The 25376-nt window shown below is 37.1% G+C and overlaps 2 protein-coding genes across 5 annotated transcripts in view; one reads left to right on the top strand and one right to left on the bottom strand.

Annotated features, from left to right (window-relative positions):
* LOC141398687 (uncharacterized) overlaps nt 1-5269 on the bottom strand; it is a 155347-nt gene extending 150078 nt beyond the window's left edge. Inside the window, exon 1 of one of the 4 annotated variants that reach the window (XM_073976242.1) lies at nt 4727-5269. The gene's annotated coding sequence lies outside the window, so the exon portion shown is untranslated. The remainder of the gene's footprint in view (nt 1-4726) is intronic. The other 3 variants (XM_073976244.1, XM_073976241.1, XM_073976243.1) reach the window with 3 other exon arrangements.
* Nucleotides 5270-20876: 15607 nt separating this feature from the next.
* LOC141398400 (lectin subunit alpha-like) lies at nt 20877-21607 on the top strand. The gene is made up of 3 exons (XM_073975686.1): nt 20877-21014; nt 21078-21189; nt 21251-21607. The coding sequence occupies exons 1-3, from the start codon at nt 20877-20879 to the stop codon at nt 21550-21552; spliced, it is 552 nt and encodes a 183-aa protein (XP_073831787.1). The 3' UTR covers nt 21553-21607.
* Nucleotides 21608-25376: the final 3769 nt, after the last annotated feature.

The raw sequence follows: 25376 nt of genomic DNA, 5'->3' as shown, positions 1-25376 counted from the left end.
CGAGAAACCTTAGTTCACAGTTGGTAAATATTTCAAAACGATCCTCGAACAGCCCTTAATCTGCACCTAAGCAAAACTTTTGAACATTTGTGGAAAGGACCTTTGAAGGAGTTTTATGATATAAACCATTATCGTACATAATTAAAATTTATGGTAAATGTTACGATGTACAAAGGTTTGATCAATGTCAGTCACTGCTCACTATAGTTATCGCGCAAGTCATACATTTTAGATGGTCACCACCAAAGTTATAGAGCTTGGGGACTACACAAGTTGCTATAGAGGCTTATGGACTGTTGGGGTTATAATTTATTTTTTATAGAAGTTGTATACAGACCACAAGATGTAAACATAATTTAAGCTATGTTATATTTTAAATTATCACAACGAAATAAGGGTCACATTGAATTATAAATGACAATGAATTATTATAATAAAGTATTGTTTTATGGTTTGGAAACGTAATTAAAAAGAGAACTTTTAAAAGCGATTACTTTGCCTATTCAATCAATTCTTCTTTATTTTCAAAAACGTTATAAAAGGTGCTCATTTTTACAAAACATTATTCTTGTAATAAATAAAGAAATTTTACAGCTTGGCTTATATGGAAGACGTCAGCTGGAATGTTGAGTGATTAATTGGAGTGATAGTATTCCTTAACTTTTGTATTATTAATTAATAGTTAAATTCATTTATTAACATCTTTCGGTAATTAAGTGCTTCTTTTAAGAAATTGCATAAACTTAGCCAACAAAAATCTTCACCACCATTTAGGATAAAGGTGATATCACTTACTAACAATTCAGTTTTGTGGAGATATTTAACCCGCATACTTTTCAATATAGGACATCGACCAATGAAATGTACAAATGTTTCGGCTTCTCCCATATTACACGATGAGCATCTCTGATCAATTGTATTCCTGTGCTTAGCAAAATTTAGCCAAAATAAGTCGACCCTTGATTTTATTATAAGCGTGATATGTTCTTGGCTATAATTTTGTCGACAATAAAGTGGCCCGATATTGAAATCCAGAAATTAATATAATCTTTGTTCACTTTGTCCGGAATTTTGCGTATTTGAGATATAAAATAAATATAAAATCTGTCTAAAATCTGTCTACATTTTGCCTTTAAATCTATCGATGGTTTGGAGATAAATGTTTGTTGAATTTAATGACATTTTTGCTGCTTCATCTTTTTGGAGAGATGTTTACTAAAAGACAATTTTGGTGTTATTCCAAGATACTTGTACTCGTTGATTATTCGTAACATTTCTCCTTTGTATGTCCATTTTTCTCTTTCTGAAAGTTTCCCACCTCTTCTAAATACCATTATTTTTGATTTGGTTTGGTTAATTTCCATACCCTATCTTTCGCAGTATATTTTTGGTTTGTCTATCATTTGTTGAAGAGTTATTGAGCTATCAGCCATTATCACAATATCGTCGGCGTACGAATGTTTGATTTGCCTAATGTTTTAATTGAGTTTGGTAGCGAGTTCCAAAGTCGAACGAAATTTATAGCATAGACTAATAAAAAGATAGACGAAGGAATGCTCTCACCGAGTATGTTCGAATTGAGTATGTTTACAGAGGTACTCAAAATAAAATGCCAAAAAATACAAGTTAATAAATATTTTGTTCTGGCAAAAGGCAACTTGGGGTTAGTTTTTGATGGGAACAATATCCTCAGATAAAAATATCCATGAAATATTGCCATTTTCCGCAAAAATCGTCTTCGAACTTTTTTGAGTTTTCTTGTTTGAGTAGGTTTACGGCGTAAAATTGAGTATTCCTTCGTCTATCTTTTTATTAGTCTATGGTCGAATTCGTATAAGTAAAAATCATTGATTGGATCGACCAAATTGTAATATCTCATGCAGATATCGAGGCTCCTTCGTATAAATAATACGGTGTAGAAAGGTTAATGTTCTTATTTTCAGTAAGCCATAGAAAATTACTTCAAACAGCGATTTGCAGTGTGCTGAACAGCTTTGGTACCTCTTAATTCCCGAGACATATCTCAATACTACATTGTATAGTACTTGTAGTCCACATAGATTCGCATCTACTATCGCAGCTAGCAAATCCATAGAGTAGTTTAGGCATCAATTATGTGTTCGCAAGGAGAGTGCGAATGTACCAGTGTATAGAATTTTGTTTTATATAGGTTTCGTAACATTCAAACAACCTTTCCCGTCGTGTTTCTAACATAGTCACTTCAAGTAAGGCGATTGTTGAAGATTATGCCCAGGTTTGATGCTTTGTCGACAATTCCAACTTGTTGATTGTCAATTAAAATTTCCTGATAAGTTTCCAGATTTTCTGGAAATAACTATGGATTTGGATTTATATGTAGTTTGTTGGTCAATGCCTACATGTATATAATTTCCGAATCGTTATTAAGCTTAAAAATACCGTCAGATAATAGTTAGGAAGTACAGTTGTAGTAAATTAGGACGTTGTCAGCGTACATGAGGATGCGTGTATACTGTAATTGCTGTGGAAGATCATTTTAATACATGGAAAAATAAGACCTAGAACTTATCCTTGAGTTTCTTTGGACGCATAACAGCGACGAGACTGCTTTCTTCAGTAAAATAGATTGTATACGCTTCGTACGATACGAGAAAAGTAAGAAGTGGAAGAAAAGTTAAACTGTTCACGAAGTTTAAGTTTCAAAACATAATGATCAACATAATCAAATGCGTTTGAGTGATATAATAAAGCAAGTAATGTGATTTGATTGCTGTCCATCATACTTCTTATCTGCAACATCTGAAAAGGCTGTGACGCAGCTATATTTGAATCTGAATCCTGACTGATTATCAGTCAATAACTTTCACTAAACGTAAAGGAGCAAAGCTTATGTTATCCTTTTCTTTTTTATTATTTTTAGAAGAAATCAAGCAGAGCAAGAAAGACAGCCGCCTATACCTGGGTACATAAGCTGCCTCGACTGCTTGCCTTGCTTGCTACTGATAAAAGAATAGAGCCTGGGAACATAAGGTGTCTCGCCCGGTTGCCTTGCTTTCCTGCTTCATTTCTGACATAACATAAAATAATAAAACAAAGAAGGCCGATCCAATTTTGAACTAGGTTGCCCTTTTCTTCTTTATTCTTTCATTTTTGTTATGTCAGAAATGAGGCAGGAAAGCAAAGCAACCAGACGAGGCAGCTTATGTACCCAGGCCTTAAAGAAGGCCGAGCCGATTTTCGAACTAGGTTGTCCTTTTATTTTTTATTCTTTAATCAGAAGCAAGGCAAGCAGGCGAGGCTTCTTTGGTACCTAGGTCTTTAAAACTCTACGCTGGGAATAGAGGAAGCCTCGAAGAACTCCTTCCATCTTTCCAGTTGAGCGTCGGTATTTGTTATCAAATTACCATTGATGTCTTTGATATTTGTCTTAATGGTTAGCTTTGTACCGTTAAATTGTTTATCTCTGCATATGCTTCTTGTATATTATCAAAAACTGCTGCATTCTCAACCTGTCTCGCGATATCTTATAGGTATACTCGACGTTCAGAGCAAACCATTCTTGTAATTTGAATTTCGATATGGTTTCTAGTTATTTTTGTCTGATTTGCTCGACAGATTAAGCTGCATTTCTCATGAGATGTTCAAGGTACGCAATTTTTCAAGATTTGACATGTTGCAGCAGTTGTCTTTCTAATCACATTCTTCTTAGAACGTCCTGTTCGGTCCAGGGTATCTTTAAAATCCTCCGGTAGACTCATATTTCGAAGGATTCAAGCTTTTTCTCATCGGTAATTTTGATGGTCCACGTCTCAACTGCGTAAAGTAGTACAGACCAGATATAGCATTTCACAAATCTTGCTTTTGTTGAGAGGCGTATGTCGTGGTTTGTTAATACTTTTTTATACTTGAAAAAGGCATTTCTGGCCATCTCTATACGTCGTTTAATTTCGTTTGATAAATCCAAGATATGTGTATGATCAATAATATCCCAAGATATGTAAAATTTGTGACTCCTTCGTTCTGCATTCGCTTCTTCCATTCGTTGATTTTTAAACATGTAAGGTCTCTGATCCAATGGCTGATTTTTACCAACACCTAATGTCTCATGTACCATTATGATACAGGCTTCCGTTTCTCTAATTGTCAGTTTAGAATACAATGGCGCACTGAATTCATTTGTAGTTGCAGGATGTTGTAATCGATATACATACACTGAAACTTTTCCTCTTATAGTTCGCCATGGGTCGAAATTTTATAATACCGACCAGTAGTTGGTGGTCAGAATAATATCAGCGCCATTTAAAGCCTTTACGTCTAACAAATAACCTTAAAATTTTCTGTTAATCCATATTTGTGTACTTATGAATGCGCCGATGAGGGAATCAAGTTCCTCCGAATAGCAATCCATGATTGTAGAGGGCTCACTAGAGTCTACTATGCCGCCCATGTCCACTTATTTTGCACTTTAAAACATTTGGGATTTAATTTGGAGATAGTCCGGATTATCAACAATGACATCTCCCACTTGAGTTTTAGTTCCGCTGTCTTCTTTTTGTTCTATTTTCTGTACAATTGTTGCTGCTACCTTTCATTCATGCATACATACCTCCACTAAGTTTAGGACAAAATTGACAGCAGTTGATTTAGAAGGCGCGCAATATTTCATGCAACTAAAACGCTGAACTTCAACGCTTAACAAAATAATAACAATAACACAAGCGAAAAAAAAAACAAAAAACTGGTTTACCTTCACTTGATGGCAAGCAAAAAAACTGAGCGCGTGACCTCTGCAAATGCTGTTATTGTAGTAGCTACAGTTGTTGTTGCTTCTGTTGCGTTATTGTAATTTGAAACCAAAACACACTTGAAATACAATTTTGCAACAATTTTTATTTATTTTTTTTTTATATTTTTCAATTCTAATTATTCTTCTCTATCTTCATAAGATAAACACTTTTTTCTTTTCAATTTCAACTTTTTTATACTTCTCAGAAATAAACAATTTTATTTAAACACACAATTTTATTTAACCCACACGCGTCATTCAATTGTATTTTTATCTAATAAAATGCTTCGTTTATATGAAAAATTGTATTCGAAAAATACAAAACACGACGGACGTTATTTAGCGAACGCGAACAAGCTTAACGTTCTATCCAATACGAAACTTTTATCACAACTGTTTGGTATTTTTGCCATCGTTTCGTGCTGAGGGCGCCAAAACAACTTGAGCAGCGAACGCACACATGAATTGTGGAGAAAATCAACAGAGAGCTGGAGAGAACATTAATCAAACTCTCGCCCTCTATTGTTCAAAGTTTCGCATAAGTTCATTCAAATTGTTTGGTGGTTCATTTCATAGCCATATGATGGTGGTGTTCATTTGTTTGGGACAGAAGGCAAACGTAGCAACCGTTAAAAGCTCTATTGTTTGAAAATCGGTGAAGCGAAGTTAGCGATTTAATGTATTGATTTAAATTTTAATGAAACGTACTTCTTTTGGTGACTATACCAAAATAAATAAAATAATTGCTCTTGTGGCCGAAAATAAAAAAGAACACCGGGATAAATTTGGAGTGACTTAGTTGACTTGAAGTTTCAACTTTCCTTCCGTATAGATTCTAAACGTTAGAATAAATCGTTAGTGGCTTCGAGTTTTTGTTTACTCTCAATCTTGTGTCTAAAGAAATATACCTTTTCCAAATATGTAGTGTTTTAGACCCCAAATACATATGCTTAGATCAAATCCGTTTCTTCTTCTTTATTTGCAAATCCGTTATCCAGATATAAGCGATCATACAATAACTTTTTGTTTTTGGTTGATTTATTTTGGCTTAAGGCACGGCTGCCAGATTTGACGATTTATCGTCATTTTGACGTTTTTTGTGGTCTAAAATTGATAAATGACGATTTGACGATTTTACCCAAAAAATGACGATTTTTGTTATTTTACTAATAAAGTCGTAGTAATTTTGTAAAACGTGAATGATCAAATATTTGTAGTTGAATTTAATAATAAACCCACTTAAAGTTACAAAAATGGTTACAAAAATTGATTTTTGTGGGGTTTTTGAATATTGTTATAGTATTGTCTGTCATAGTACTGTCTGTTTATAATATTTAATTTCAGCATTTGACTTGAATCGCAAGCAATTAAAAAATTTACTTTTTGTAATTTTCGCCTTTTATGATGAAAAATTTAAATATGCCATATAAATTTAATCATAAATGTTATATTCATATGAATTCAGGGACTTGTTAGGAATGTAGTAAGATAATTTTCTTAATCAAAACCAAGGGATTGTCATTTAAGAATATACCTACAATTAATGTACCTCAAAGTTTTTTATTTTTTATTTTTTTATTTTTAAATGAAGAACCGATTTTTTAAATGCTTAAAAAGTCTCAAAAATATCATTTTTATATAAAATATTAAGTTTTCTCGCAAAAAAGTGGGCGCTAAGTGGGTAAATAATAATCAAATATATTGATCAAATGATCAAATATATTTTGGAGTGCATGCAAAGGACAAATTAAGGTTTTTGGATTTTAAGGAAATGTTTGAAAATAATTAAAACTATCAAAACAAATTGATATGACCCATTGATTAAACCCGACTTGTTAAAGATGATAAACTCAAATATATATTTATAAATGAATAATTTTTTTATTTAGTTTACAGATTTTATGTTTAATAACATGCTTAAGAACTTGAATATTCATTTTATGTTTCTTTCAGTAACAAATATATCTAAATGTGCGTATTGTAAATTTTGACGATTTTTTGATTTTTCATTTAACAATACTCCAAGGTATGTGAAATTGGTGACTCGCTCAATATTTTTATTATTAATTTTTAGTATGGTGTGATAATGGTCATTTTTCTTACTCACAACCATGTATTTTGTTTTTTAAATGTTTATTTTTGGGCCATTTGCTTCGCTCACACTTGTAAGTTTATCTACGAGCCTTTGTAAACCAGGTAGACTGCTACCTATTATTGCGGTATCATCTGCATATCGTATATTATTTATTGTTCGTCCATGTATTTTTATCCCTATTCTTTCATTTTCCACAGCTTCATTAAATATTTTTTGGGAATAAATGTTGAAAAGCATAGGAGACAATATGCACCCCTGTCTTAATCATTTTGATATAATAATTTCGTCCGTAGTTTCGCCATTTATCTCAATACGTGCAGTTTGACTCTAGTTTTTAATGCATCTTATTTCCTTCTCCCCAACACCAATGTCTTTCAATATATCTGTTAGCTTGTCTTGTTGAACTGTGTCAAATGCCTTTTCATAATCTATGAAGCAAAGGAAAACATCTTTCTGGACATCTCTGCACATCTGCACCAGTATCTGCATGGAGAGTAAAGCCTCTCTCGTCCCCATGCCCTCTTTGAATCCAAATTGTGGTTTTCCCATAGCCTATTCATATATGGGGTATATTCTTGTGTGTATTATTCTTAGAAAAATTTTAGGATGTGGCACATGAGGCTAATCAGTCTGTACTCACTGCAATTCCTTGCATGCATCTTCTTCGGTATTGCTATAAAGTTCGATTATAACCAGTCATGTGGGTGCTAGCCAGTATCATATACATTATTAAAGAGTTTTACTAATATTTGTATATTGCGTCCATCTATTAGCTTCAACACTTCGGAAGGTATTTGGTCAGGTCCTGTTGATTTTTTTTTCCTTCAGCGTTATAATTGCATATTGATGCATATTGATATTAACTTTTTCGTTGTTGGATCGGCTTTCATTTGTAAACAATTCTTCAACATATTTTTTCCAATGGCTCTTTATTTGTTCTGTTTCAAAAATTGGTTGTTGTTATCAATATGCGTTGTGGGGATATTTTTATACCCTCAGCCTTTAGGCTAGAAGGATATATCGTCACCATAAATGCCCGAAGACGTAACCCACATGAAAATTGAAATTCGTTTTTTGAAGGAATCCGATACATAAAGTTAAAATACATGCTCTGGCAAAATTTCAAGCTACAACGTTCAAAAATAAAGATCCTATTCAAGAAGTTGCCTTTCGGAAAATGGGATAACATTGCAGATTTTGTTGTAATAGAGGATCCCAAGACCAAGTGCTTCAGCGGTTTTGGTTTCACTACTTATTCCCATTCGTACAGGATTGATAAACCTCCAAATATTCGCCCTTATATGAATGATATTCTATAAAACAGGTTCTCGATTTATAAGGTTTTTTGCTTCACCTGTGAAATTTTGGATTTGTGGGTTACGTGTTCGGGCATTTATGGTGACGATATACACTTTGATACGAAAATTTTTTGTCTGTCTGGCTTGTGCGCACGATAACTCTCGAACAGTTCAACCGATTCGAACCAAATTTTGGGCATCGTAATATTTTGTCCAAACTTAGTTTAAGTTCGAAGATGGGCCATATCGATCCACTCCTTCTGGTACCTCTCCCACAAAAGTTCAACATTTTTCTGTAAAATGGTCTGAACGATAACTCTCGAAGGGAGCAATCGATTTGGTCAAAACTTTGCACATCGTATTATTCCATCCAGATATAGATCTGGTTCGAATATGAACTATATCTGTCTACTCCTTCGGGTACCTCCCACACAAAATTCGGATAAAGTGAAGTTTAAGGGCTCCTCTCGGATGGTTTTGCAATTTTTTCAGGAAGTTTTCCTTGCGGCTCCCTTTATGACGGTACAATTTTTTTCTTGCGGAAGTCCATACTTCCTGATATATTGGCCTAAAAGCTCCAAGAAACCCTGACGGCACCAACCAAAATGGCAAATCCGCAAGATAATCCTCGCAGGGAATTTCTGATTGGTGCAGGCTTTGCACATCGTATTATTTCATCCAGTCCAGTATCGGATTGAAATATAGACTATATCGGTCCACTCCTTCGGGTACCTCCCACACAAACTTCGGATAAGATAATAACCCAAAAGCTTCAAAACCCGGTCGGATATTGTGCAAGATAACTCTAAAACTTTTTCAAAAATTTCTTTCAAACTTATTTTGAGCCCTTTAGCTTCGGATATTCCATGTTCCAATTTTCAGTGTTTTCTTGTTTTTAACTCCGGGGATTCTTAGCACCCTCGATTGGCCGGAGACTGAGGGCCGTGTGTATTGTTGGTTGTTCATATTGTATGATTTTCATGGGAGAGTTACTTAAGTGGTTTCCCCTGGCCATCTGAAGGGTTTATAGTTTTCCATCTAATTTTCAGCCGCTCCAATGGAGTACAGACACTGTTTGCTGCCGCCGAATCTCGATTAGACGCTGTTTTTTTTTTTTGGTTCGCCCACATATTTTATTTTTGCGGAAAAAAGGAAAAAGTGGCCAAAAATATTTAGAGTGTAAAAATCAAGCCAATGCGCCGGTTACAGCTTTGTGCTGCTTCGAAGAGTGTTTTAAGAAACCACGGGCGTAACATTCTCCCCCCTTTCCCCTCTGTAGGGGGTATACGGTAAGAATTGTTATATGCTGTTAATACAAAATTACATGAACAAAGGTACCGATTATCTTATGATGCAAAAACAAACTTGGGGAAACAAAACAATCTCCAAAACAACATAAAATCCAACCAACTTAGCGGATTAAAAAATCGACATTTTTGTCTGAAATTTTGTAATGTTTTTATTATAGATCTTATTGCGTTCTTCCTGGAAGGCACGTACCGCCAACGTAAGACTAATTTGGAAGAAGATTTCTTCATCTTGCCACTGATGCCAATCATATTTACGTACGTGGTCAGATAACGGAGTTATACGCTAATATATCCATAGAAACCTTATTCTAGGGCTGCTTTAGTCAGCGACCCACCATTTATATTCTGGCACTATATGGCAGCTGATTTTAATACTGCATAATCTTAAACCCATGAACTACATTGGACCTTAGGTCAAATTTAAGTATATGATCGAATTGGCATTACAAAATACACTAAGAAAATATGCAGCTAACTAGAATTCCACAAAACGCTAAAACACTATTTTTTAATGAAAATTAAGCTAATATCTCCTCCTTCAAAATCCACTATAATATTTTACTATACGTATTAGTTTCGCGATATTTTGAATATATTTACTTTCACTTAAAATATAGGTTGTACTCAAAACAAAAATATTAGTCAAATGTTCCGACTTTTGAAGCTATTCTTAAGAAGATCGCGTTCGAATGAAACAAAAACTAATTTATTTTTAAAAAGCTCCATGTCATAGCTGTCAGAGTTGCCAGTTGTTGTACCAAAATTTTGGCATTCAATTTTGCTATTTTTGGCCAATGAATGGGTGGATCCACAATGGGAGAAAAAAAATCCGCACGGACAAATTCGTTCAAGATTTGGACAAAAATGAAGTGACAAAAAGGGGGCTGTACGGCGAATGGCCCATCAATTTAACGCGTTTTGTCCGATCAAAAAGATGTTCTGGTTGGAATAATTCGTCTATTCCTGTTCCTTTTTCGAATATCTTTAAAGACTTCAGGCAAACAAATTGTTGTGTACCACTACGAATTGACCGTCCGTTATCAGGGAACACCCGGAATTAATGTTTGCTGGCACAACTGCAGTTTTTGGACGACCTGCGTTTTTGAGCGATCGTCGGCCACGATTGAATCCACGAGATAATCATGCAAAGATGTAATTTCATCAATGCAATCTTACCATGATAATCCAAGTCGAAAGTTTTGGAAAATGGTCGGACGAAAATGTTCACCAGTAAATTCCTTTTTTTGTGCAAATTTCTAATCGCTGAACTATGGGCATGTCTTGTTTTTGAGGCGACAAATCACTGGAAGCAGCTGCACCTGGATAAAGTTCTAAGACGATCTAGCCGTCTTTGTAATCACTCTAGCGTCTGCACTAATTGAGATAGAAGGCTATAGGCAGGTCAAGTTCGAAGGTGGGCTATATAGGTTTACGTTTTGCTATAGCCCCCGTATAGCGATACCATCCGATTTAAGGTATCTTGCGGAGTTTGGCTACAATTATTGGCGGAACCAGCTGAAATTTGGCATTTGAGGCCAAGAAATTTATCCACCAATAATTGTCAAGATGGGCCCAAGTTTTGGTATAGCCCCCATATAACAGTTCCTGCCGATTTAAGGTATTTTGAGGACTTAAGCTACATTCTCCGCCCAAAATGGCTTCTAAATGGCACTTGGAATTTCAAAAGGCCAAAAAAAAGTTCTGCACCAAAAATGCTTGGGAACCTCCCGATTTAAGGTATTTTTGGGATTTTAGCTAAATATTTTGACCGAACTAGCTGTAAATGGACATTTGGGGTTCTCAGTGGTCCCGTATAACGATACCACCCGATTTTCGGTATTTTAAGGATTTTAGGTTAAATTTTTAACCGAGCTAGCTTTAATTTGACACTTGAAGTTTTTAGCGGCCACGAATTTTCTCCAACAAAAATTGTCAACATAGGTCCATGTTTTGGTATAGACCCCATTTGACGGTACCCCTGGTTTTCGGTATTTTGAGGATATTAGCTACAGTTTTTGACGATTTTGGCTGCAATTTTTAACCTAACTCATTATCATTTGACATTTGAAGTTTTAGAGGTCCTCCACCTAATTTAGGTATTTGGGGTATCCGTACAATTTTTGCACATAATAAGAAACTAATTATTCCATTTTAGTTCCTTATGTTTTTACTTGTTATACCCTCCACCATAGGATGGGGGTATATAAAGTTTGTCACTATGTTTGTAACTACTCGAAATAATCATTGTAGACCCCACAAAGTATATATATTCTTGATCAGCGTGCAATTCTACATCGATACAGCCATGTCCGTCCGTCTGTCCGTCTGTGGAAATCACTCTAGCGTCCGAACGGATTGACGTAGGTTGATGACATTTTGGGAAAATATATTATATGTACGTAGGACTTTTGGTATTGAAAGCGGGCTATGTATAGCCCCCATACAAAATGACGCTTTCCTATAGCCCCCATACAAAATGACGCGTGACGCGTCGTCGTTTTAAGGAATTTTTAAGATATTTGTCCCATTTTACCACCGAATTGGTTGTAATTTGGTACTTTGTGTCTCCAGAGGCCAAAAAGCATTCCTATCAAAGTTGGGGTATATAGGTCCACGTTTTGGTATAGCCCCCATATAAGGCACCATATAAAGTACGCGTCATTTTAATATATTTTGAACGTATTAGACCCATTTGACCACAGAATTGGTTGTAATTTGGTACTTTGTGTCTTCAGAGGCCAGAAAACATTCCTACCAAAGTTGGGTTATAGAGGTCCACGTTTTTGTATAGCCCCCACATAAGGCCCCTTATAAAGTACGCGTCATTTTAATATATTTTGAATGTATCAGACCCATTTGACCAAAGAATCGGTTGTAACTTTGTATTTTGTGTTTCCAGAGGCTAAGAAACATTTCTACCATAAAATGTTTATATAGGTCCACGTGTTGATATAGCCCCCATAATACGATATCTCCCGATTTTCGATATTTTGAAGGTTTTGCCTCATTATCACACCGAGATGGCTGAAATTTGGTATTTAGTCTTCTTTAGGCTTATAAAACTTTCCCCCAGAAATTTGTAGGTATAGGTCCACGCCATCATATAGCCCCCATACCTTCCGACTTTCGGTTTTTTGAAGGTTGTGGTCACATTAATCCACCGAAATGGCTGAAATTTGTGGTGGAGGGTATAAAAAGTTCGGCCCGGCCGAACTTAACGCTTTTCTTACTTGTTATTCTTCTTATTTTTGTTAGGCTTATTATGTACCGAGGCATAATTGCAGAGTGTAAAAAAGCAACCATTTAGCATGAAGCATTCATTAAACGAACTTTAATTAATTTGACAAAAATCTGTATACCGGAAGGAATGCGCTGTGTCATGTTGACATCACTGATTGTTTGTGACACCCTATCATTAAAGCTTGGAGTTTTTAGCAATGAAAGCTCTTTTGAAAGAAATTTAAGTTTGCCGGTTATTCTCACTGTTTGTTGATTTATTCACTTTGTTTTGATTTTATTATTCGTAGGATTACTTGCCGTATCTTTGAACACACTCAACTTTATTAATGGCACGAGACGAAACGTATCCAAAATCCAAAAGATGTAATTTGAATTGTTTGAATGGGGACAACAAACACTGATGTGAAGAAAAATAGCAATTTCAGCAAATAAAACATCACCAGCATCCGGATTGAAATGCCCTTAAAAATATCTACATTTTCGGAAGATACAAATTCTTAATATAGAAAACTTAATTTTTTTAAATATATTAAATTCGGCATTAAAAATGTGTTTACCATTCTGTTCCACAACCTGCAAGAAGCTACTATTTTTTACTATATTTTTTCCTTTATGTTATCGGAAAAAAATAATAAAAATTAGTAGATCCTTGCAGTACTGGAACAGACCACATATAATGTTCAATTTTAATTGTGAAAGTAGACTTCGATCTTGACTATCCTTTTCAATCGCTTCATTAATTGCTATTTCTTTGACCACACATATCACCCCCTGTTGAATTCAACCACTCTTCATTCTTTGGCTTCGCGTCTAACTTTGTTCAGCTGAAGCTTTCATTTGTTGTTTCTTTGTAATTCTGCGTCACAATAACTACGTCATTTCTATGATTACAATAACAACAATGCCGTTACAATAAATTGAATTTTTTATTATGTTTCCAAACCTCGGAATAAAAGGGATGTTTACAATGCTAAGACCCTTTGCAACAACAACAAATGGAAATTACATTTGAATGTGTAATATGAGGATGACGTGTGAGGGGATGGGAAAAGGCGAAGGACTGGCATGCATCTGTCTTCTATCTTATAGAGGAACAAGTTTAAGGATATTGAAAGAATTATGGTTGCACTTGAACATGAAATAAATGTTGGAATTTATTGAGGCCATCGAGTGATGTAATTCTGTAAATCTTCTATAAAGCTGCAAACAAAAAAAACTCTAAAGATTTTTGATGAAGTGTGTAGGTTAAATATTATACAATCAACACATTAGGAATTTTCAAAAAAAAAAAAAAAAAATTAAATAAATAAAAAAATTTTGAAAATTTTAGCCATAGTTCATTCGACTCTTGATGTATGAAGTAAGGTGTTTGCATGAGTTACAAGAACTAACAATTTTACAATAATAACATGGTTTAATGGGAACTAAATGTCAATGACAACATTTGAATGCTAGGGTATTTCCAAAATAGTTCAGAAAAATTTACAGGAAATAAATGAAAAGATTTAAATTTTAATTTTAATTGGCATCGAAATTACTCTATACCATGGCAATAATTACCCAAGTAGTGGTATCACACCAGCTGTTCGAATATGAAGTGTCATATCCCTTTATACAAATATTTTTGTTGTAATTTCCCCAACAACATAAAGAAAATTTTGAAATAACATATTACAAATACATATGTCGATGCCACTACTTGGTCGATATGCCTAGCTTTACACATAATTGCTCTGCTCTGTTCCAGAACCTGCAAGAAGCTACTAATTTTTACTACGATAGCATTTTTTCATTATTGCACTTCTGGAACAGACCAAATGTGATACATTCTACACTTCATAATATTTATCATGCGACACTGAATGGAACAAATTGGAAATCTATTTATTAAATTTTGGAATATTCGGCGTAGATCCTAATATATTCTGACAATTCAGTTTATAAAAAAAGTTCAAAACTGTCTGATGGTCGTTTACACCTTATATTATTACACCATGATTTGACTAAAAATTTGAAAAAATCCCCTTGTTCCAGTTGGCTGTTATATACAAAATTCAAAAAAAAAAAACAAATTAAAATATCAGCAATATTGCAGTATAATGACGAATATTGACCTGCGAGTATGAGTATTGGGTATATTTCTTATCTCCCAAAAACCAAGCGTATTTTTAAAAAGCTTCGCGTATTAATCATTAAATTGTATAATTGTCATTAATCAGTATTAAATGTGTTTATTAAGGATGCTTTCGATTCTACTAAGATTAATGATCGCTCATTCGATCAGAGTAACGGCTTTTATGCCTATACAAATGGATGCCTGAAGACAACCGAAGTACACGAACACTTGCAAAACCTCTAGTAGATGCAATGTCAACGAAATCAATCGACCCATTTTCTCAGGGAGTTAAACCGGATACCATCTATTATCCTCCTGTATGTATGCTGGATTCTAAATCTACAAAAATTATTTTAACAGCTTGCAATTGACTGACATATAAGAAGCGCTAACTAAATTCTCATAGTCTATCAGTACCTACCGCATGATTATTATAAGAGACTACCTCAGAAACAGCACGTTAATATACGACACAATCCAAAGCACAAAAGATCTGTAAATCATCTCTGGGACAACACAAGGGTCAATATTGGGACAGGATCTCTGGTATGCGATGTATGACGAAATCTAAAAAATAGAGATGCCGAAGCCAAAAAGCGCTATGGAAGCTTCGACAGACAATGATCCGCACTACACAAACCAAGCGACAAAAAGGTGCTCATCTCCTCTGAATTTAGATGACAGGTAACATGGCATGATTAAAGCGAAAAGCACTGGAGGAACGCAACGGAAGCTTCGGTATGCAATGATCCGACCATGTATCAGCCTAGATTCTAAATTTACATTCAACAGACAATCGAAGCTTCGACAAACAAATGTCCGCACGACACAAATAAGTAACAAGAAGCTGCAAGTCTCCTCCGGATCAGCACAAGGTTTGACACTGGGACCGGATCTCTGGAATGCGATGTATGATGAAATCCTTCCTCGTGGGTTACGCCAACAACATCACAGTTGTGCTCCAAGCACGAAAAACGCTGAAAAACTCAGCGAAAACTTCGGCAAGTAATGATCCGCACTTAAAGATGGCTAGACTAGCACGGATTAGAGATGGCGATGCAAAAAGCCAATGTCTTACTACTTACAAAACGGCACACCAAAACTGATATTGAAATCGATTTAGGAGACCTAATCATACACTCACAAAGCCGAAAGATATGACAAAAGAAAGTTCCTTAATATCTGGCAAAAATAGCCGAGGAAGCAGCTAGTCAAAACAACACGAGAAAGCTACACCGAACAATAGATATTGGCACAAATCGAGGATGTAGCAGGAACCAAGCAGTCAATGATCGTAATGATAGTCTACTAACGAACAATGATGAATAAATTCATAGATGGAGAGAATATTTCGAAGAAATTAGTAAAATCAGAAACGGCACTGAAGATAAAGGAATGTCCAATAGTAGTCCAAACGAAAGTACGTTGAATATGCTGTGTAACTCTCCCAGTAACAAAGCAGCAGGTGAAGATAGTACACAAGATATCCAAAAGGCACGAAAAATTAGAAGACCTGGAGGGACTGGCTCGCAATGCTGAACTTGAGTTCATGAGAATTTACAATACCTGTTAAGAAACGTCATACTACAAGGACAAGCAATTGAATATGTCGATAAATTCTGCTAACCAGGGAGCACTGTGACAACGAATCGTGTTACAGAAACGGACATGAACAAAGCAAGAGCAGCATTTTGACGATTGCAGGTTGTATGGAGAGGCTCACACCAAGAAAGCCAAGCTTGAAATAATCGAAACATAGTTTAAATCGGCAGTGAAACCTGGCTTGTATGTAACACCATCACAAAAAAACTACAGATATCCATAAACAAACGCCTCAGGATCATTTGCAGGAATTCTGACCCAACAACAGCATTTGCAGGAATTCTGACCCAACAACAGTAACAGGATATTCTGACACAACACCATAAAGCTGTTGAACTTAACGAACGATTAACCCATACAAAAGAACAATTATAGCAAGAAATGGAGAAAGATTGTTCATAGCTTAACCAGCATGGCGATTGAATAACACCCCCAAGGATCATGAAATAGACCAAGACCACCTGGCGATGAACAATAAACCAAGAACTAAGACAAATCAACCTTATATGCAGCAACAAAGCGTGTACGATTGCGATGCTTTGTGGATGCCCTATGTCGAAGATTCCAGAAGGGTGAACAACTGCAGGCTAGGTGAGCTAAATTATTACCTAACACATATGCTTTCCGGGTACGGCTAGTTCTGAAAATATTTATACCACATAGGGAATGGCGGTGAACCGCCAAAATTTTTAAGAAAATGCGAGCCAGTCTCTCCATCTGTTTATATACTATTCACATGAAAGACCATTAAAGCCGAGACTGGGAAAGACAATTTATGATATAGGAAGCCTATCAAGCAGACAACACGGTTTTAGATCTGACAAATCCGCGGTTAGTACTCTGAGAGATGTCAACCGATTTCAAACGGCGAAACAGAAAATCGTCATAGTAGACCATTAATATTCCTAGGAACTGCCTATGTTAAAACTGTCTTTAACGGTCTCAGATGGAGAGACGTCCTAGAAGCACTAGAATCTTAATTCAAAGTACAAGCATACCTGAAACGCATCTTAGACGATTACACTATGCAACACTAAAAATGCAAACTACTTCTAGTACGCATTTTTTGAAAGTACATATTTAGACTACAAAAACCCTAGTAGGGTTTTGTCCTGTCAGATCCAGTTCGGATTTTATGGCTTTTTTGCATTTATCAGTCCTTTATCTCTGAAATGAATAGGAATATGGTCTTGCTGTCTTTAGCAATATTGTAGCCCTAAACTAGTAGAACTTATCTTTTGTAAAAACCACATAAGAAAAACTCCATCTAGGGCATAAAAATCTCAACAATTCTTTAGAACATTCTGAAACTCTAGAATGCTTACTTCATGTTGTTTCAGCGGTATTTTGCATCATATCTTTTACAACACGTATTTCAAACACAGTTCACACCAACAGTTTATTCTCGCGTTTCGGATTTCACTACATTATTGACATTTTTATTAAATCGTCGTTGAAAAATGTACTGAAAACAACGGCATAGAGGCATTTTACAACAATGACATGTTCTGAAGAGTGTATTACATTCCAGGGAATATTTTTCCAAAAGAAAATATTCAAAAAAAAAATTAACGGTTTTGGAGATACGGTACGAAATGTATAAAAATTGTGGAATTTTTGCATATATTTTGAAATTTGTGGCAATAAATGTAGTTTTTCGAATTCATTATTTCTCTAAATATTTTATTCTTGTCCTTATCTACATATTTGCTTCAGAGGTCAGAAGAAGATTCGCATTAACTTCAGAGATATAGCCCCGAATTACTTTAAAAACTCAATATGTAACCATATTTAGATGGGGCCATAAAATCCGAGCTGGATCTGACACAACAAAAACCTGTCGTTTGGGTCTGTACTTTCAAAAATCCTCAGTTCGAATTGTTTGCACAAGATCACCTTAAAAATGTTGCACAGTGTTATATGCCTTTTTTGCTGGTTAACCATCGCTAATTCTTAAGACATGGACTATCCAAAGTAATCGTTGTATCTCGATGCGTTTACGTCGTTGCATAGCCAATACAGCTCGTGGTTCAAACGGTGTCGATATTTACCGTGAACCCATATTGGCCTCCAGATCTTTCAAAAACTTTTTCTATCAAACACACCAAGCACTACATTATCTACTTGCGGTAATACCCAAGCTTCGGAACCATACATTGGCATGGGTAGGGTCATTGTTTTGTAGAGTGCTATTTCTTTAGAGGAGATGTGACTTTGTGCTTCAAACTCCTTACTTAAGCCAAAGTAGCATCTGTTAGCCAGTCCTATTCTTATTTCACAACTGATGTTGTTTGTTGTGTAATGGCTGTGCCGAGGTAGACGAAGTTTTTAGCTACCTCAAAATTATATGAACCAACTTCCACAGTTGGACCAACTCGGACCGAGTTCTATGGACACATTGCGTGTCGATATCATCAACTTGATTTTATCGCCGTTCGCTGCCAGGCCGACTTTAGCAGATACTCTTTCGACCTTCTCAAAGGTGTCAGTTACTTCTTTTACCGATCGACCCATGATGTCTATTTCGTCGGCATAGGCTGCTTATATATATTGTTCCATTTCTTTTGACTTTCGCATCTCGTATAACCTTTTCCAGTAGGATGTTTAAGAGATCAAATGAAGGGCTGTCTCCTTGTCTGAAACCTCTTTTAGTACTGAACTGTTAGGAAAGGTTATTTTCATTAAATTCATTTTACAAAGCCGACTGAGCTCTGCGGGAATACAAAATTCAAGGGGCTGTCGAAGGCTGCTCTAAAAGATGGTAAGTGCCAATCTACATCTCTTGGGTCTTTTTCAGTATTTGCCGTAGGTTAAATATCTGGGCAATGGTGGATTTTATCAGGTATGATATGGCCCAATTATTTCGTCCGCACAATATCCGTGGCACTATCTTATATGCAGCAGGGAACAGACTAACATATGTGCCTATAGTTTGAACACACTGCACATTAGCATCCAAACGTCGAGAACGCGTTCTTCCTGTCAGATGGTGCTAACTAGCTGATGCATACACGTTATCAGCGTGTCGCCTCCGGTTTTGAACAGCTCGGCTGGTAAGCCACCGTCTCCTGCTGCTATTAATTTCCAGCTGGTTAATTGCAGTATTTACCTCATCTTGGACGGACGATATACATATATTCATTACCATTTTCTGGTATTGGATCTGTGGTATATTCGTCTTCTTCGCCAGTATTGGATACCAGAAATTTGGTACAATTTAGCCCACTATCTGTATGAGTTACGTAATTACGTAATTACATACATACCTCTACCAAAGCTATCAGTTTGAGGTTTCACTGTTTGGTAGAAATTTCGGACTAATTTCTCGCTCCTGTACATTTAGATTCTTCACACTCCCGCTTTTCCATATCTCTCTTTTTCCTGCGGAAAAAAACGTCTCTACCCTCACTTTTTCTACGGATACCTGTCTTGAGCGCTACGTTTTGCTATTGATTGCAGAGTAGCTTTATATTACATTAAAATAATTTTAATGTAATTGGCAGAACTGCGGTCATATGTTTCTTCTAAGCGCTTGAAAAATATATCCGCATACATATGTAGCAAGTCTTTCATTCACTAGGGTGAAGCTGGTGACCAGATGGTTTAACCTCCGACGAACTACAAATTCGCAACCAAACTCATGCTTTGTGTCATGACAGCTCTAATAGAGTGCGTCCTTTAGGTGTTGTTGTGACGCCTTTCCCAATCCATCGTATTTCCTGTATGGCAGTAATATCGGCCTTGTACTTTTAAAGAGTGCGAACATCCTTAAAAGTTTTCCTTAAAAAATTTTGGGAGTGTCAGCTTTAGAGTGTTTGTTCTTGTTCTTCTTCGTTTTTTTCATAGAATTGTGCTATTTAGAGGGATGGGTAACTAGTCCATCGACCAACCCAAGATTTTAATGGATGTTGAAGGCAGCTTTCCTGGTGAAAAGGGCTAACATCTTACTTTCAGTCCAGAAGATAGACACATTACCAATCACGTCCACATACTGCGCAGTCGCAGAAGCTGTAGTCCTCGTCATAGCCGGAGGAGACCCAATTGACGTCACGATACTAGGTCTGTAAGAAAAATGGTCAACTGAGACTAGATGCAGATGGACAAGAAGACTCCTCCCGAATCTTGGATTAGAAGAAGAACTGGTGAAGTAGATTAACTCAAATGTTTTAGGGCATGGGTACTATATGAAGTTCTCTGTACGTTGGTGGTACAGTGTTATCCGTTTCCTGAAAAATACCCCCACCACACTTCGGACATCTATTCAAGCATACATTCTTTAACTAGATTTTCAAGTAATTCCATATAACATCGGGAGTAACACTTCCCTTTTCATCATGCCTATATAATACTTGGCTGGACACGGAAGCCACCCTAATATATTTTAAAACCTCAAATACATTTTCGCTTAATTATGCTTTCAATAACCTTTCAGTTCACTTTAAGCCTTAATATGAAGACGGTGACTACAATTGGTATCATCATTTTTGTAGGACTACAAGAATTGCTTTCGGTGCAGGCGATACCAGTGGAAAAATGGTTTCAACTCGAGGGAGGAAATCAAAGCATATTCATAGAAAGAGAATACAAAGTAAATGTGCTACTCATGGAACTTTTAATAAAACTATAAGCAAAAACTTTTCCAAATTTCCAGTACAATTGGTTTCAAGCTCGCAATGAATGCCTACAGAAAAATATGACCCTAATTGCGGTGGAAAGTTCAGAAAAAAACGCAATGCTGGCAAACCTACTGAAACGTGTGTTTGGTATGAAATTATTTATATTTTTCTAAGGAAATGCAATATTAAATTCTTAATTTTCATTCAGACAAATCCCACAACTTATGGATTGGCGGTGATGATTTGGCCCAACAAGATGTATTCGTTTGGTCTTCGACGGGTAGACGATTTGAATTCACAAATTGGAGTAAAGGAAATCCAAGCCACAACAACGACCTAGAACATTGTGTTAATATATGGGAACATTCCGATTTTGAATGGAATGATTCGCCATGCAGTGACTTGAAAGGTTTTATTTGTGAGGAGAATATCCATTTGTTGGCAGCAAAACAAGAATTGCAGCATACGAAAAACCTGCTATATGAGGTTTATGAAAGATGCAGTGGATAACTTTTGGGAGGTGGGGTAACTTTTAATATAACTGAATAAAAAAATTATAATTTAAGCTTTGTTTGCTCTTGAGTGAATGGATCGTTTTGCATTATGCAAAAACAGGATCTTCAGTTTCCTGTAATTAACCCGGCCCTGACCGGCTCTAACATGGTAAAGCCTAGGACTAATCTTGGCCCCCGTTTCACATCAAGTAGATACTGACTTCCCCGTGGTGTCACATGGGTAGCTGTATTTAACACCCGTTAAATATAGTGTGCTATCATGTGCCTCGCGTTCACTCATAAGTAGGTTAAAAACATAGGTTAGGCGTTGGGCTAGTAACCCATCCTCCAAAAAGCAACACGCCATGAAAAACAAAGAAAAACGAACCCCTCTAAAGTTGACTATCCTCGCAAACGTTTTAAGGGACCATTATCTGAAACTGCACCTGAAATGTTGAACACTTTATAGGGAAGGTGTAGTTTACGCATTGGCAGATGTGCTTGGAAAATACAAGTTCGATATTAATACAGGAATTACGATGGATTGGCAAAGACGTCGCATCAACACCTAAAGGTTACGCACTATATTATTTTAGGTTGGGGTTTTGTGTGCAGTCGGTCGGAGGTTAAACATCTGGTCTCCAGCTTCTACTCAGTGATTGCAACACTTCCTACAATACGTATAAAAGCAAAATTTTTCAACATCACCTTTATTTGCGTTCATGTCCTCTCCTACAGAAGAGAAGGACGAACAGGTCAAAGATATATTTAGGAGCGCTTAGAAGAAACAGATGACGGTTCCCCTGCCCATGACATTAAAATTATTCTATGCGATTTTAATGAAAAAATTGTAAAGGAGAATATCTTTGGTCCAGCAATCGGGATATTCAGTCTCCACAGTGAAACTTTTGACAATGGAATGGTAGGCTGGTAGACTTCGCAGCGCGGAAAAACATAGTAGTTAGCAGTACCAGATTTAAGAATCTCGATATCCACAAGGGCACCTGGCTGTCTCCAGATCAGAAAACAAGAAATCAAATTGATCACGTTGTGAAAGATTTAAGACATTCATCGAGCGTGTTGGGTGAGCCTTCGTTCCGAGGAGCAAACATAGACTCGGACCACTACCTTGTTGTAGTAAAGGTACGTACCAGATAAAACGTAGCTAACAAAGTGCGAACAGACGCAACACGGAACTTGGACATCGGTAAGCTGCAATCACAACAGATAGCCACAGCATATTCCACTCAACTGGCCCTAAATCAAAGCACTCCTCGTCCCGATAACATATCAGGACAATGGCAAAACATTGCCCACTCCATGCAAACAGCCGCAAATCAGTACTTGGATACCAGAGACCTACACCAAGGAATCCATGGTATGACCAGGAGTGTCGTGCTGCTACCGAAGAGAAAAATGCGGCACGAGAGAGATATCGGGAGAAAGGGAGACAGGAGAAACGTCTTTTCCGCAGGAAAAAGAGAGAGATGGAAAAGCGGGAGTGTGATCAAATCGAGACTTACAGGAGACAGAATGAAGTCCGCAAATTCTACCAAAGAGTGAAACATCAAACTGATGGCTTTGGAACTGGCACATCCTCCTGTAGAGACCAGCAAGGTAATCTGGTAACTGATACAGATAGTGTGCTAAGGATATGGAAAGAGCATTTTTCCAAACTGTTGGTATCCAATAGTAGCGAAGTCGACGAAGATACCACAGATCCAATCCCAGAAGATGGTATTGAATGTATACCACCCGGCCAAGATGAGGTAAGGACAGCAATAAATCGGCTGAAGAATAATAAGGCAGCAGGGGCCGATGGCTTACCAGCCGAGCTGTTTAAAACCGGAGGCGACACGCTGATAAGGTGCATTCATCAGCACCATCTGGCAGGAAGAACGAGTACCCGACGATTGGAACCTGAGTATCCTGTACCCCGTCCACAATATTTTTGGGAGATAAGACTGTATGCTCCAACTATAGGGGCATAAGTCTACTCCCTATTGCCTACAAGATCGTGTCAGGGATATTGTGCGAACGACTAAAGCCTATGGTCAACGTCATCAGCTTATGCTGATGATATAGACATCATGGGCCGATCAGTAAAAGAAGTAACTGATACCTTTATAAAGGTCGAAGGAGAATCTGCTAAACGGTGAGAAGACCAAGTTGATGGTGTCGACGTGCAATGCGTCCATTGAGCTCGGACCGACCGTGGAAGTTGGTTCCTATAATATTGAGGTAGTAAAAGACTTCGTCTACCTCGGCACCTCCGTAAACACAACAAACGACATCAGTTGTGAAATAAAAAGAAGAATTGTATTGGCCAAGAGATGCTACTTTGGTTTAAGTAAGCAGTTTAAAAACAAAGCCACATCTCGTCAAACAAAAATAACGCTCTACAAAACACTGATACTACCCGTGCTGATGTATGGCTCCGAAGCCTGGGTACTTGCGCAAGCAGACATGGCAGTGCTTGGTGTGTTTGAGAGAAAAATTCTTCGAATTTCTTCGATCTACGGACAAATCTGCGTTGACGGTAAATATCGACGTCGCATAAACCACGAGCTGTATCTGCTATGCAACGACATCAATATTGTTAAACGAATCGAGATGCAGCGATTGCGTTGGCTAGGCCATATCATAAGAATGAGCGATAATGAACCCGATAAAAAGGCGTATAAATACGCACCGCTTGGCGGTGCACGCAGATTTGGCAGGCCAAGGAATAGATGGCGGAAACAAGTGGATGATGAGTGGATGATAAGTAGAGCCCTCTTAGCCGAGAAGGTACCACAACCATTTAGGATGGGCGATGTTGCAGACGTCATTCGAAACGCGAAATCATCCAAAACGTTGGGCATAAGCGGAATCTAAACTAGATGAATCCGGAGTTGAGTATTTAACAAGTGTCCTCCACCTATCGTTAGCCAACCATATTGTACTAGAAGTCTGGAATTTTGGCAGGGTGGTCCCGCTATTGTCGATTATATATCTGATAGGTTAGATTAAGGCAGTTCTTCTATCTGAAGAATACAGAAGTATACGCCGTTAAATCCACTGCCACGCCGTTCAACACCTGGACGGCTGAAATGAGGCTCCCACTGAACATATTAGTCGATGGTGCACTGATTCCGACGACTAACTATGACAAGATATTGGATGTAACGTTCGATAGCATGTTTAAGACGTCCGCGCAAGCCACAGCCATTTGCGATAAAATCAAAAGTAGGAACAAGGTTCTCACGTTGCTGGCCGGCAGAACTTAGGGTGCTGACAAAGAAATCTTTTTGACCTCTTATAAAGCAACAGGCCAGTTTGTTCTGACAGTGTGGTATGCAAATGCTAGAGCTACGCAGTGGAAGAATATTGAAACCTGCCAGAATGCCACACTCAGGATTGCAACAGAGAACCTCCTCATGAATCTAGTGGACCATCTTTAATGAGGAGACGATGATTTTACCGCTACATCAACACAACAAGATGTTGCCGATCCAGTACCTGTTTGGGTGTCACCGCCGTGAGCATCCCCGCCACGATTTAGTAGACAGGAGAGATCTCCATGATCTGGAGAGATAAGTCCAAAGATATTAGCGGGAACCTCTGGATCAACGAGCCTATCAAGCAGGCTTGATTAGCATTCACACTGACAACGTCGGGCAGGCAGTACAGGGATGCAGTGTGATTGTCCTACTTGGGGGTAACACCCCACATCCATCGCAGCAGAAGACCGCTAGTTGTCAAGGCAAACACGAGTGGTTTAACCCAGTTAAAATCCGGATGATGCAACCGCCTCAATTCGTATTGGGCCCGAATTGATGCCACGATACCCAACAACTA

The sequence above is a fragment of the Musca autumnalis genome, unplaced genomic scaffold (assembly GCF_047663935.1).
Source record: "Musca autumnalis isolate F117 unplaced genomic scaffold, ASM4766393v1 scaffold_3, whole genome shotgun sequence".
NCBI classification, from domain to species: Eukaryota; Metazoa; Arthropoda; class Insecta; order Diptera; family Muscidae; genus Musca; species Musca autumnalis.
This window is presented reverse-complemented; position numbering and strand designations above follow the sequence as displayed.